The sequence below is a fragment of the Cebidichthys violaceus genome, unplaced genomic scaffold (genome assembly GCF_023349555.1).
Source record: "Cebidichthys violaceus isolate CVI_PGR_0920_01 unplaced genomic scaffold, fCebVio1.0.p SCAF_47, whole genome shotgun sequence".
Lineage (NCBI taxonomy): Eukaryota > Metazoa > Chordata > Actinopteri > Perciformes > Stichaeidae > Cebidichthys > Cebidichthys violaceus.
The window spans coordinates 1860237-1874372 of NW_027176672.1; the positions used below are offsets into that span (position 1 = coordinate 1860237).

Sequence of the window (14136 nt, forward strand, 5' to 3'; positions counted from 1 at the left end):
CGCTCTCTCTCTCTCTCTCCTCTCTCTCTCTCTCTCTCTCTCTACCCAGTTCAGTCTGTGTTTGTCATTTTCATTAGTCTCTCATCTCAAACGAACACAATGTTTATTGTGCTCCCTTTTTTTGTTCCTTTTTTATCTACCGCTGGCAAGTGATTACTCGGTGATAATCACAGTTCAACAGAATATGCAAATACGACGATAAAGGATGAGCATGAACAAGGTAGACAACACTGGTATTTTGTATTTTCTATCGCTGCTGCTAGAGCATTACTGAGAGAGAGAGAGAGAGACTTTGTTAACACTTACAACACAATAGTCATCACATTAAATACCTGCAGCGGCTTATTAGGCTTTTTATTTTATTTTTTTTGGACCTGTAACTTTTGGAGCAAGAGTGTCTGGGTTGTTTGGTTTTATGATACCTAAATTACAAAGTTGTCAATACATATCAAGTAAATGTGTTTGGATGTAGGTGATGTGTTACCGAGTATGCGTGAGTGTATTTGGTGTCTGTGTGGGAGTGTCAGAGAAATGGAGCGACGCGGTGTACGCCGGTGTCAGGACCGAGCTCCTCCTCCGGGCCCATTGTGCCGCTCAGAGCTGTGTCTTTGTTTTGTTTGCAGAATACAGACGGACGCTTCAGCGATGAGAGTACCGGAGTCTCACGGTGCTGTGGCACCACCTTTTAGTAAAGTCATAAACCAAGCCATACGTCACATTTTAAAACAAATATGCAAAATAAAAATGAATATTTCTAAAAAAAAAAAATATCTATATATATATGTTTTTGGAGTGTTGTAGAATTGCAGTTATTGAGGGTTACAAATCTGTGGGAAGCGGCTGCTGCCAGGAACCCGGGGAGTCAAACCGTGAGTCAAACCTGAGATGATTAGTGGTCTTTAGGAGGACGGTCTTCAGGAGGACAGTCTTTAGGAGGACAGGGAGCAGACCTGGTCCCCGTCTCCATGCTACGCTAACCGTAGTCAGTTTTACTGGTTTCGATCTTCTCTAACTCTCAGCAAGAAAGCAAATATGTTTCCTAAATGTTGGAATATTCTTTTGAATATACGATGACTATTTTATATGATATGCTATACTTTTGTATGGCATGTTTATGACATGTTATACTATGATTTTTATAATGACACGTTCATGACATGCTGTACTTTTTTTGATGACTTTTTTTATTCTAAAGACATTTCATAACATGCTATACTATGACTTTTTTTTCAACATGCTATACTATGACTTATTTTATTTTTTAATTTTTTGACATACTATACTATGACTTTTTATTTTGAATTTTTTTTGACATACTATACTATGACATTTTTTTTATTTTTTGGCATACTATACTATGACTTATTCATTTTTTTTGGCATACTATACTATGACTTATTTATTTTATTTTTTTTGGCATACTGTACTATGACTTTTATGACATGTTTATGACATGCTATAATATGACTTTTTGTGATTTTCTTTTTTTTTTGGCAAGCAATACTGTGACCATTTATTTAGCAAGACATACTATACTATTACTTTTTTAAAATATTGTTTTTACATTTTTTTTAACTTTTCTTTTTTTTATAATATGACTTGTTATGACCTGCTACACTCTGGCTTTTTATTCATATATAAGGGCATACTATACTATGACTTTGTGACGCGTTCATGACATCCTCTACTGTAACTTTTTTGTGACTTGTCCAGACATACAATACTATGATATATGTACTATATACTATATAAAAAAATACTATGACGTTTTATGACCTCTATGACAGTATTTGTCATATTTGCTACGACTGTGATTCACTAGGACTTTTTTATTACATGTCTATGACATGCTACACACTGACTTTTTAGGCGTGCCATACTGTGACTTTTTATCATTTCTTTGACATATATATACACAATGTAACGTACTATGACTTTTTGCCACTTTTTTTGCAAGCTATACTATAACTTTTTTTGACTTTGTTTAATACTATACAATGACGTTTAATTACATTTCTATTAAGTAATTTGATTTATTTTTGACATTTTTATGAACTACTGTACTAGGACTTCTTGGGACATATTTTGGTACGCTTTACTTTGACATATTATACTTTGACTTATCAATGTATTATACATAATTCACTTAGAATGTTTTATGATATATTTATATTCATGATATATTTATGACATGTTATAGTATATCCTTTTTATGACATTTTCTGACATATTTTACGATGACTTTTCACAACATACTATGTTAGAGATTTATTTGCCATTCTTTACTCTGACTCTATAGGATTTATTTCATGACTATTATAATAATAATAATGACTTAATATGACCTGTTTATGACCAACTATACTATTTAGACATTTTTAAGGTACACACTGTAGGCTACATCTGTTTCTCTCCCGCCTGCCATTAAACTGATATAATAAGGCCTGAGACATTTTATATGTTCATCTTGTGTTTATCTCTGGCTCTCAGCTCATTCAAGACAAACATCTAAACCGTTTGGACTCTTCACCCACAGCAACAGTACGGCTCATTGGTGTGTTTTTATTATAGTGTTGATACAACAAAGGAACTCTATGGAACAGAGGAATGAGGCTTTTGGCGACACAGACAACACATGACAGCGGAAGCAGTTCACTGCTGTTTTTCATGGGAATTGTTGACCATAAGAAGAATGTCGACTCATTCTTGAACCGTCTTTCTTTGTGTTCGGGCTCTGGAGGTGGAGCCACGCTGTAGTGTATCAGATGCGATGCAGAAGAACAGAAGACAGTGGAAGATAAATGAGGGTGTTTCTTATCAAACACGAGCAACAGTCCACTTGTGGGTGAACCCTGTGTTCCTCATACAACGCTTCCCTTATCTACATCTCAATATGCACCTCAAACTTGTCTAACCTATTACAACATTGATTTTCTAAAAGCTCACTGAACTATTTATCATCTATGATTCATTTTTTGTCATTTCTGCTGCCTGAACTAATTCAAATTTCCGAATATGAGAGTCTGGCACGGGATCTTTTCGCCCTCTACCGGCCAAAATAATGTACTGCACTTCACATGTTCCTCAATGCCCAGCGACGTCACAACATGCTGAATTTAAAAGGAACAAAAATGAGTCAAACATTGCATCAAGTTTTTTTTTTTTTTTATGTTTATTATCATTGAAATGTTTATTGAAACGCCTCGTGCTCCCAGTGAGGATCAAATAATAAAAGGAGACTCAATGTAAAGCTCGCACAGCCGATCTGCAGTGAACAGACCTAAAAGTCTGGGATACAACATTTCCTTCGGATTGCGCTGGTTCAGAACAAAAAAAAAAAGCAGATGGTTTATGTAAAAATGAATATCATAGCAAATACCATAGTGAGGGGAGGAGAAATGATCATGTCTTAAAAATTGATGACAAAATGAGCACAGTTATTGGTACGAAACAGGAGAGGGGAAATGAAAATAAACGAAAACAAAAAGTACTGTATCTGCAATCTTGATCTCACACACACACACACACACACACACACACACACACACACACACACACACACACACACACATACACACATAAACACCTATACACACTAACTTGTAAACACACTTATGCTCACAGGCAGGCGCACACACACACACACACATGCACACGCTCACTCTCACGCACACACTTGCACACACACACACACACACACACACACACAAACACAAACCCACAGATAAAATGTAGTGGTTGAAAATGATGAAACCGTGGTAAAATGTCATGGTATCATACATCCACATCTTGTGTCTGAAGTGCAGAAAACAAAATGAACTTAAAAAAAAAAAAAAAAAAAAGAATTAAAAATGGAGATAAATTCAGATGAATATTGAAAAGCATGCCCATCTTCACTGGTCTAACCCAACTTGAAACGACCACAAACCCAGAGTGTTGCCCTCTCTACCGGAACCCCCAACCCCCACCCCTTTACTCCACCCTCACCTGCCCCATGCCCTCTTACCCTTCTCATAGCATACCCACACCCCCGCCTCACCCTCATCCTGCCCTCGACCTCCACCCCCCCCTCCCCCCCTACCCTTTCCATCACCTGCCTCCCTAACCCTCTCTGCTCAATTTCAGGGTGCTCCTCTGAGTCCCAGACGAAGGCCTGGCTGAGAGGAGGAAGCAGGCGCAACGGTTGGGGGGGGGGGGGGGTGAGGCGGCTGCTGGTTCAGGCTCTGGTCACCATATATGAAAAACACAATGTCCAGTTTCAGAATACAGAGTGAGGACCGGGGGGCAGAGGAGTCTTGTTGTGTGTTGAGGTTGAAGGTTGTGAACTTTGTTTGTGTGTCGTTTTTTTTTTTGTTTTTTTTTGTTTTTTTTACAGTGGCATTGGTAAAAACAATCGTATCGTGTGTTAGTCTAGATGTGAGTATTTGGGTTAGTATTTTTGCGATGTTGTGTGAAGGCATGGGGGAGGGGGGGGCAGTGGAGGTGGGGTCGGCGTAGCTCAGGGCCTTGTCCCTCAGTCGGAGAAGGGGGGGGGGGGGGGGGGGCAGGGGCCGGGGCCGGTTTATAGGGCTTGCGTCTTGAGCTCGATGGGCTCCCCGCGGGTGTCCTGCTGGGTCTCGCTCTCGGGGGGCCGGCTGCCCTTCAGCGTGGCCAGGCGCTCGGACAGACCCCTCATGCGTGGGAAGAGCATGAAATCGTACAGGAGCGCGCCCATTGCACCGCCTATCATCGGCCCGACCCAGTACACCTGCAGGCAGCAAAACACATCAGTCAACACGGCGTTCAGTCGTTTATGCTTCCTGCTCAGGTTGATGTCTTCACTCAGACTGCAGGTCTTACCCAGTGGTTGATGAAGTTCCTGAAGAGCACAGCAGGGGCAAAGGACCTGGCGGGGTTCATCCCAGCACCGGTGTAGTACATCTAAAACACAAGACACTTTTTACTATGTTTCCTTTTTTTTTTTAAATGTAATTGTTATTCGATGTCCGTGTTCCTCTTCTCACCCCCATGAGATGTCCAATGGTGACAGAGAAGCCGATGGACAGGGCAGCAGATCCCAGGCGTCCGTTTCTCCTTTCATCGGTCACAGCGAAGATGCACACCACAAGCTGCATGGTGAGGAAGACCTCCACAGTGGTGGCCATTCCCAGACTGATGCCCGGCTGCAGCTGGAGATACGACAGGTGGATGAAAACACATTTGTATAAGTCAAAGAAACCCCAGAGCTGTATGAAACATATACTGCGGAATTTATCTTTTATGACTTACTGGAAATGATTATACGTACAACATTTGTTTGGCTTAAATAGATTCCTAAACTTGTATCCCATGAACTCAACCTCCCCTGAGCTTGTCTTCTTAAACATCTGTGTTGGGTCCTTACCGTGTTCATCGCCATGTTGCCTCTCATGTTGCCGGGCGTGACCCCGTACAGCACAGCGGCCCCAGCCACAGCACCCAGGCACTGGGCGACCATGTAGAAAATGGCGCGGAAAAGAGACATCTGTGAGCCGACAAGGTAGGCGAAGGTGACGGCGGGGTTGATGTGGCCGCCGCTGATGTGGCCGATGGACTGAATGAGAGTGGCGGCCGCCAGCCCGAAGCACAGGGCCACGTGAAGGACATGGTGAGGCCCGGTGGTCCAGCGCAGGGCGGCGCCCATGCCGAAAAATACAAAGAACATGGTCCCGAAGAACTCTGCGAAGACCGCCCGCCAAAAATTCATGGACCGGAACTCCCACATGGTGACTGTTCACTCGAGGCTCGCCACCAGATGAAGGAGATTCTTTAAAGGAAAATCAGCCAAAAAAGTCAGCGAACTCGGCTGACTGGTAAAAAAAACACTCAAAACAAGGATTTCAGAACGTCAACAGACGAATCCACCCAATGGATCTTTGCCAAGCCGTGAACTGGGTTGGTTAAGTCAACTCAGCTGCGCTCGCTTGCCACCTCTGTCCACCTGTCGCAAAGACATAGGTGTGAGATAATGTGGGAGTGTGGGCACAGAGATCTCAGGTGGGAAGAGTTGTCAAGAGGAGGTGGGCATCAATGCTAAAGGGATGTTTCTAAAGTAGAGACGGGGATAGACAGAGTGTCCGGTGGACCTTTTAGCCTCTCTGACGGAGGGGAGAGGGCCAGACAGGGGCTTTATAACACCCCCCCGGGGGCCCCAGGTGACGCCATAATCCCCCCGTAGGGCCAAGGGCGGGGGGGCGGCATTGCTGGTCATCCTAAATCAAACAAACTTAACCCCTCTGTCTCTCTCTCTCTCTGCCCCCCCCCCCGCCCAAAGAGAAACGAGGCCAAAAGAGAGGCAGAGTATCCGAGAAGAGAAACCGATAAAGCGAGAATGAGTGGAAATCAATGAAAGACATTCAGCGGGAGGTAGAGAGGGGTGTTTTTTTTGGCTAAAGACAATACAGGAAGTGCTGTATCTTATATTCATGGGGGGGGGGCGGAGGAAGAGCAGCTGGAGAGGAGCGGAGAAAGTTTTCTTTGGGGCGTATGTCATCTGTTGACATTTCATAACTGTCATAATCAGGGGACTCAAATGCTGATGGACAAGGACAGACATGAAAAAAAACACAAACATGCATGCACAAAGACACACACACACACACACACACACACACACACACACACACACACACACATAGACATATACACACACACATGCAGATAATACAGTTGGGGCCCCGGACGGAAGTGCCCAAAGCTAACAGCGCTGAACTGACCCATACACTGAAATGCCTGACCCTGTGAAACCATTGTCTGCGGGCTACGTATGGACAGAGACAAGAAGACAAAAAAAAAATACATATTAAACTAAAGCACAGGAGTTACAGCTCACTAAGCGTTTTCTTTAAACGCTGGAGTTTGTGACCACGTTTTATCGCTTCTGTTTATTGTTCTTGAGAAAAAGCAAGCTGCCTGTAAGAGGAGTTAGGGTGGCAGCGGTCAGCGCAGAGGCCCGAGGTTCTGAACGCTCAGACCTGAACTTGACTTTGCCTCAGAGCTCAGAGTCGTCACTGGCGCTGCTCCACAGCCGGTGGCGGTGCAGCGGAGACGTGAGAGGGTGAAGAAAAAACACAAGCAGGGAACCAACGGGGATTCACAAAACACAGCAGATTGTGTCTTCTGTCGTGACGGAGGCTTCGAGGAGGCGCTCTTTGCATTATGTGTGTGTCTGTGTGTGTGTGTGTGTGTGTGTGTGTGTGTGTGTGTGTGTGTGTGTGTGTGTGTGTAGCTGGGGTAAAGTGAGAGGTGCAGTAGGGTAGCAGGGATGAGCGGGGGCACAGTGGGGTTACTGAGCAGCACCAGGGCATCACTGGGGGGGCGGGTGGGTGGATGAATGCAGAATGCTGTGCTTGCCGTTTTGACTCCCTTTTATACATGTTAGAAAAAACACACACAATGCAAAATGCTGGCGGCACTGTGGCAGTTATAGCCATTGTGCACGTTGTGTGTGTGTGTGTGTGTGTGTGTGTGTGTGTGTGTGTGTAAATAGTTTATTTGTGTGTGTGTGTGTGTGTGTGTGTGTTGAAATTACACCGCTATAATGATTGCCAACATGGTTTATTTTAGATTTGCAGTCAAATCCAGATAGTACAGTGTACAGTATGTTTTACCTAAATTATGAATATTCATTTAGAATAAATATACTTTTTATTATTTAAAGATACAGTTCATACAATACAAAAAAAAATTATAACAAGTAATTAAGACAGAAAACATGAAAGCCAATCTCTGCATGGTTGAATACTACTTAGTTATTGAGAAAAAGTGTGTTTTTGGGGGGAATTTTGGGTGAACTGATCCTTTAAATTACATATTTTAAGACGAGACAAATATGAAAACACACACACACACGATAGTAATAAAGGTTTAGTGAAAACACAAAGTCCCTCACACACTCAAACATGCACTAACACACACACACACACACACACACACACACACACACACACACACACACACGTCATATTCATTCCATATTACAAAGCTTATTTCCACTGAACATGGTCTTTCTTTAGAGCCATTAAAGAGGTAAAAAAAAAAAGGTCCATTTGATTGTGAAAGGGAGGCGTAAGAGAAGAGACGGACGCAAACAGGCACAGACATGAGAGACTTGTTTGAGAGCATCGTTGAACCCACAATGCAGTGCAAGGACCCTCTTTAGCATTTCAAAGCATTCACAGACGCGGGATGAAACTGAAAATGGCCAACATGAGGAGGGTTTTCAACAGGCTTTCAATGAATCTCCATTATACATTTTAATGATGTGCAAATTTGAAAGTAACAACATAGAATCCCACAATATCGGCGCAAAACCTTTACATGCACTGATGACAGGCAACTGGGGGCGCAAACGTAGCATTCATCTCCTTCAGAATGCAGCTTTCTCTTCACATGTGCAACAAAAAAAGCAACAAGGGAAAATATTCATTTCAGCCAAAATGTGTACATATTGGACAACTGCAGACACACGATGCTCTCACGACAATACAATCTCATGTGGAAGCCACATGTCAACCCCAAATCATCCGAAATTATTAAAAATGTGACCTTAACAGAAGATATGACTAACACCAGGTTGAATTCATAAGCATGAAACATGATAAGCCTGGAGATTAAGGGTTCTTAGTTTGGTGTGAAGCATCCTATGGTGGCTAATGTGAGCTAATGAGGCAGACATTACCGAGAAGCGGACGCTGCAGAATGCTTGTGTGTTTCTTTGGGGGGGGGGGGGGGGGGGGGTTTCTTGCATGTGTCCTCAGTTGTTTTCTGGTTTGTTGGTCTGCTTGGCTCTCGCGTTCTGCGTGACCGTGGACAGAGACGACCCCGTCATGCTGGCCGTCTCCACAATCTCGATGTCCTTACAGGTCAGACACGCCACCAGCTTCTGGCGAGAGGCGCTGCGCGCAAAAAAGAACTCATGGGACACCGCGCCCAGGATAGCGCCGACCACCGGTCCGATCCAGTACACCTGGAGGTAGGAAAGAGAGATGTGTTGAGACAGAAGAACAGAAAAAGTATGTAGTATGTCACAAAAATGCCATAAAAAGTCATAGAATATAAATTAGTATGTAAAAAACGTCATACTATACTATGTGATAAAAATATTGTAAAAAAAGGGCATTTTAAAGCATTTCATTAAAAGAAATGTAAAGTATACCATGAAAAAGACGTATATAGCGTATATAGCGTGTCAAACAATGCAGAAGAAAACATAAAAAGTCATAATATGTATGTCGATAAAAAGTCATAAAAAGTCAGACTAAAGTATGTGATAAAAATATTGTAAAAAGTAATTGTACTGTAAATTATTTCAAATCATGAAATGTTATAGTATAGTATGTCATATAACTGTCATAACATAGTATGTCATATAAATGTTATAGTATAGTATGTTATATAAATTTCATAGTATAGTATGTCATATAAATGTCATAACATAGTATGCAATAAAGAAGTCAATAAAAGGTAAAAAAAATAATGTCATAAGATATGGTATGTAACAAAAAAGCCAAAAAAAGAGTATAGTATGCCATGAAAAATTTAAATTATTCATAATGTGTCCAAAAAATGCCATAAAAAGTCATATAAAGTCATAGTACAGCGTGTCATAAATCAGTCACAGTCCTGCTGCTGCTGTCTCCATAGAGACTGATCTCTCACCCAGTGGTTTTCCCAGAACCCAGTGACGATGGCTGGACCTAGAGAACGTGCCGGGTTCATACTAGCACCGGAGAACCGCGCCTGACGGAAAAACAACACACACACACACGCACACACACACACACACACACACACACGCACGCACAAGTGTTTTCTTGTCATTGCTGTCATTGTATGGCTTCCTCAGTGTTACCTGGTTACCTCACAGAACAGTTCTTATGGTAAATAAACCATAATGTCTCTTATGGTCACATTTGCATTGTCCCTGAAAGGCTTTAGTTTAGTGCAACTCCAGAAAACTCCGACATGGTTTCAGTCTTGCTTTTGAAGAACCAGGTTCGATCATTCTTGCTGAAATCTCTCCATACTCTTGACTTAGTGGCAGTACACCAATCTTCTTCAAACGGTTCAATATTTAGCTCTGATTCCTATTATTTTTATGTACAGCATTTCAGAACTTGTACAAATTGTGAGTTGAGTAATAATTCAGCATGAAAGCTCCTCTCACCCCTATCAGCACTCCAGCAGTGTGTGCTAACCCAATGGCCAGGGATCCTGGTTCTGAGCTTTCCCTCCGGCGCTGATCCTCCACCGAGAACACAGTGAAGACCATCTGGTAGGTGCACAACACCTCGACGCCCAGAGCCTGGGCTGCGTTCACCTCTATAGGAACCTGAGTGAGGTGAAAAGGGGGTGAGGAGAGAGGAAGAGGGAGCAGGAAAAGTCGTCTCTCAAGCTTTGAAAGGTAACCACCGTCTGAAACTCTGAGGACTGACCCTGTTGACGAAGTGGTCTGCGGTGGTTTTGACCGGCAGGGCCAGGTAAAGGGCCCCGGATGCTAAAAAGGCCCCCAGACACTGTGCGGCGACATAAACGACGGCCCTGAGAACCTCCAGCCTCCGCGTGGCCAACAGAGCCAGAGTCAAAGCAGGGTTCACCTGAGCAGAGCGCACACACACACACACACACACACACACACACACACACACACACAGCTACACATAAACAACGCTACAAATATGGACAATTCATAATAACACAAACTCAACTTAAGCTCATAATACTTCTGAACTGATCTACTTTCGGGGGTATTTATGAGTACATTTGTTGCGTCACCGCCAGCAGAGAAGAATCAATCAGGGAAATAAATATGAAATTTCATTTGTGATTATGAGACGTTCACCTGTGCACCGCTTATTTCTCCAAAACAGTGTCCCAGCGCAACGATCGCCACGCCCACTGCCACCGCCGGGTACAGGGGTCCCGGGGGGGCCTCTCCGGGGCCCGGCAAAGAGGCTCCCAGTATGGCGCTCACTAAGACCAGGGTGCCGAGCAGCTCCGCCAGAATGGCGCGCCAGAACTGCCGACTGCGTAGCTTCCACGAAAAGAAGAGGGGGACGTAAACAAAGAGGTGGACGTCTTTTCAATCGTTCATCGATCGACCGAGTCCTTCTACTGCTGCTATCGTTAAAAACATGAACTACTATTAATTACTATACATGAAGCATGACACAAACATGTCAACCCTGTGTCACTGACCTGTACTTCAACACTGTTACACCATCTCTTAATAAACATTTGCATATAATTATACCTTCATAACTATCTGGAGTATGTAAAAAGGAGCAGCTCAAACCGCCACAAATACATGCTGTTTGTTAAATCAGCTGCTTTTTGTTATGAGGGATTTAAACACAAACAGATGATGTAAGATTCTTACCTCCCGCCACGTCATGTTCACCTCAGAACGTTTCTTTTCTCCGTATATCCGTCCGTGTCTCCGTCCGTCCGTCTGTGTTCAGCTCTCAGGGTCTGAGGGCTTCAGGGTCTCTGTGACGTCCCTCATTAACTTGTAGAGTCTGAGAGATCCTTTGATGGGAGCAGCCTCCCCTCCTCTCAGTCTCCCCCACACACACACACACACACACACACACACACACACACACACACACCTCAGGCCCTGAGTCTTCCTGTGCACAAACAAGCCCTTGAAACAATGTCTCTCCAAGGTTGCACGTGTAACACCACCCTAACCCTCCCAGTGTTCCTCCAACACATTCTAACCGACCTTGAGCAATTTAAAGCGTCTTCAGGAAAACGACGAGTCGGCCTTTCACTCATCTTCCAGCTGAAGTGATTGTGGCCACTTCAGAGGGAGCAGCGAGGACGTCAAAGCGATGGAAGCATCGTGGAAACGCACTGAAATCACAATTGTAGGCATTCGCCGCAAAAGTGGGTCATTTCGAGTAGCATTCATGGTTCATGTGTTGTTTGTCAGTTTGTACACAACAGCACAAATCAAAAGCTCAAAAGAGGCCAATTTAAAATTCCAGCAAGCTTCCATCAATGTGTTTACAATTCATAATAATGTAACATATCCATAAATACATGCATATAGACTTCAGCATGTTAGCATTAAGCTAAGTGCAGCCTCGCTGTAGACTGCTACTTAAATATTTCCTTCTTTTCATGGAAGAATATAAACAGCCTGATCCTGTAACAACGTGACGTCAGCTGCGGGAGCAGGCTGTGACCTCTACGTGACCTCTACGTGACCTCAAGGTGACGGCAGCGTGGCCTGTTGGCTCATGCGTTGGAAGCACCTGGCGCCCTTTGCTCTGCCTGATTTTCATATCAATTATAGGAGAAAGGGGCCATTAGTGAGCGGGGGGGGGGGGGGGGGGGGCAAAGTCTTTCATGATGCTGTTGCCATAGAGCCGATTGTGATGCAGCATCTGTACAGGCTTTTTTTATTTTCACTCTCTGATATCAAACAAACGCTCACCTTGAGTTCCACAGTTTGTCTAAAAACCTGAGAACTAGAACTGACTCTCCTGACCCTCCAGGCGTCAGGGGGCCAGAGTCCAGAATGAACTGGTTGGTTGGTCGGTTGGTTGGTTGGTGGGGGGGGGGGGTGTGTTGAGGGTGCTGCTGGCGTGCCCCATTATGCCGTGGATTACCCCCTCCTCTCCAGGGCAACTGTTAAACTGTGATCCCCCCTTTTGTGGGGCTAAGCCCAACTGTGTGGAGTCGGGGGCGAGCGGGGGGGGGGGGGGGGGGGGGCACACTGGAACCCGCTGGCGTGGGGAGTTTTCAGCCCTCACCGCCCAGAGTGCTGACAGTGACACAATTTCACACACAAATATACACACACACACACACTCACGTAAAAGTGCCAGCTCAGGGATTTGAGGGAGCGACAGAGGGCAAAGAAAGAGGGAGAGACGCACCGAAAGACACACAAAGAGCACACTTTATATATATATATATATATATATATATTTATATATATCTAATCTAAAGCTGTTGTTTCGAGACGCGTTGTGTTAGAATATAAGTGTGTGTGTGTGTGTGTGGATGCGTTGCACTCGAGTCTCTACCGCTGTAGAGCAGCTGGGAGTGATGGCAAGACGTTCCCGGCAGCATGTGCCTCGGACAGAACTCTCCATGGAGCAGCAGAGCTCCGCCCACTTCAGCGTTACTTAAGGCCTCTGGTTTTTCTTGTTAATGTGACAAATGTGACATATGGCGGTGGGCTTGCCTCGGGACATACAGTGAGTTATAGTAGAGTATGTTAAAAAAAAAAAAAATAAGGTGTGTGTGACTATCTGGAAAATGTTGATCTGCCAACAGCTCCAGTGATGTTTTCACTCTTTAGTATTCATAGATACTAGAGGTTCATAGGAGGAAATGGTTTCGTTTATTCCACTTCATCTACTTCATCTATCTTCAGCTCTTTATATTGACTAATCATATTTTCTCAATTGATGCTGAACACAATATTTCTCAGTACTGATTTCTTCAAATGGCTAGTTTTGTCAGACCAACGGCCCAAAAAGCTATTGATTTCAGTTCAAATGTATTTGTCTATGTGTACAACATAAGACATCCTCTGTCCTCGCATCAGAAAAGGTACAAAGATACTTTATGAATCCCACAAGGGGACATTTTTTTCGCTACAGCAGCATTTATGGATATAAAAAAAAGACTTTAATGCGTGAAAACAAGGAGGACAAATCGATCAGTCGACTCATCGCTTCCGCTCTATCCCTAGCATATGATCAATAGTTGTATATATAATATTAGGAACATGGGTACAAAGCCCTTAGCCTCCCAAAAACATATTCACTGCGGTCAAAAACTGCTTTCTTTTCTCCTTATTTTAGGTTGATGGAGTCATAGCAGGGTAAACACAGGTGTGATGGATACAAATAAATCATGGTCCCTTTCTATTTAGTGCGTCACAGAATGCACAATACACTAATCAAAACAGGAAAATAATCAACGTTATTAATTACACCTGTCTACCCTGCAGTGATATACCAAAATGGCCGCTGTGAAAAAAAAGGCCTAAAGAAGCGCTGAAATATACATTTTAATTATGACAATAATTGATGAGGATGAAAGGGCGTCACAGCAAATAACGCATTAATAAAGTCTGGGTTTTAAAGATTGTAG

General features: G+C 43.5%; 2 protein-coding genes across 2 annotated transcripts; both read right to left on the bottom strand.

Moving 5' to 3' along the window:
- Positions 1-4561: 4561 nt before the first annotated feature.
- On the bottom strand, positions 4562-5743 carry mipb (major intrinsic protein of lens fiber b). Its single transcript, XM_068729715.1, has 4 exons — positions 5384-5743; positions 5004-5168; positions 4840-4920; positions 4562-4747 (listed from the first exon to the last, which is right to left on the bottom strand). Exons 1-4 carry the CDS (start codon positions 5741-5743, stop codon positions 4562-4564), a joined length of 792 nt encoding a protein of 263 aa, XP_068585816.1.
- Positions 5744-7559: 1816 nt separating this feature from the next.
- Positions 7560-11576, bottom strand: LOC137886973 (aquaporin-4). The gene is made up of 6 exons (XM_068729712.1): positions 11399-11576; positions 10862-11053; positions 10455-10616; positions 10187-10351; positions 9679-9759; positions 7560-8986 (listed from the first exon to the last, which is right to left on the bottom strand). The coding sequence occupies exons 1-6, from the start codon at positions 11411-11413 to the stop codon at positions 8774-8776; spliced, it is 828 nt and encodes a 275-aa protein (XP_068585813.1). The 5' UTR covers positions 11414-11576; the 3' UTR covers positions 7560-8773.
- Between the last annotated feature and the right edge of the window lie 2560 nt (positions 11577-14136).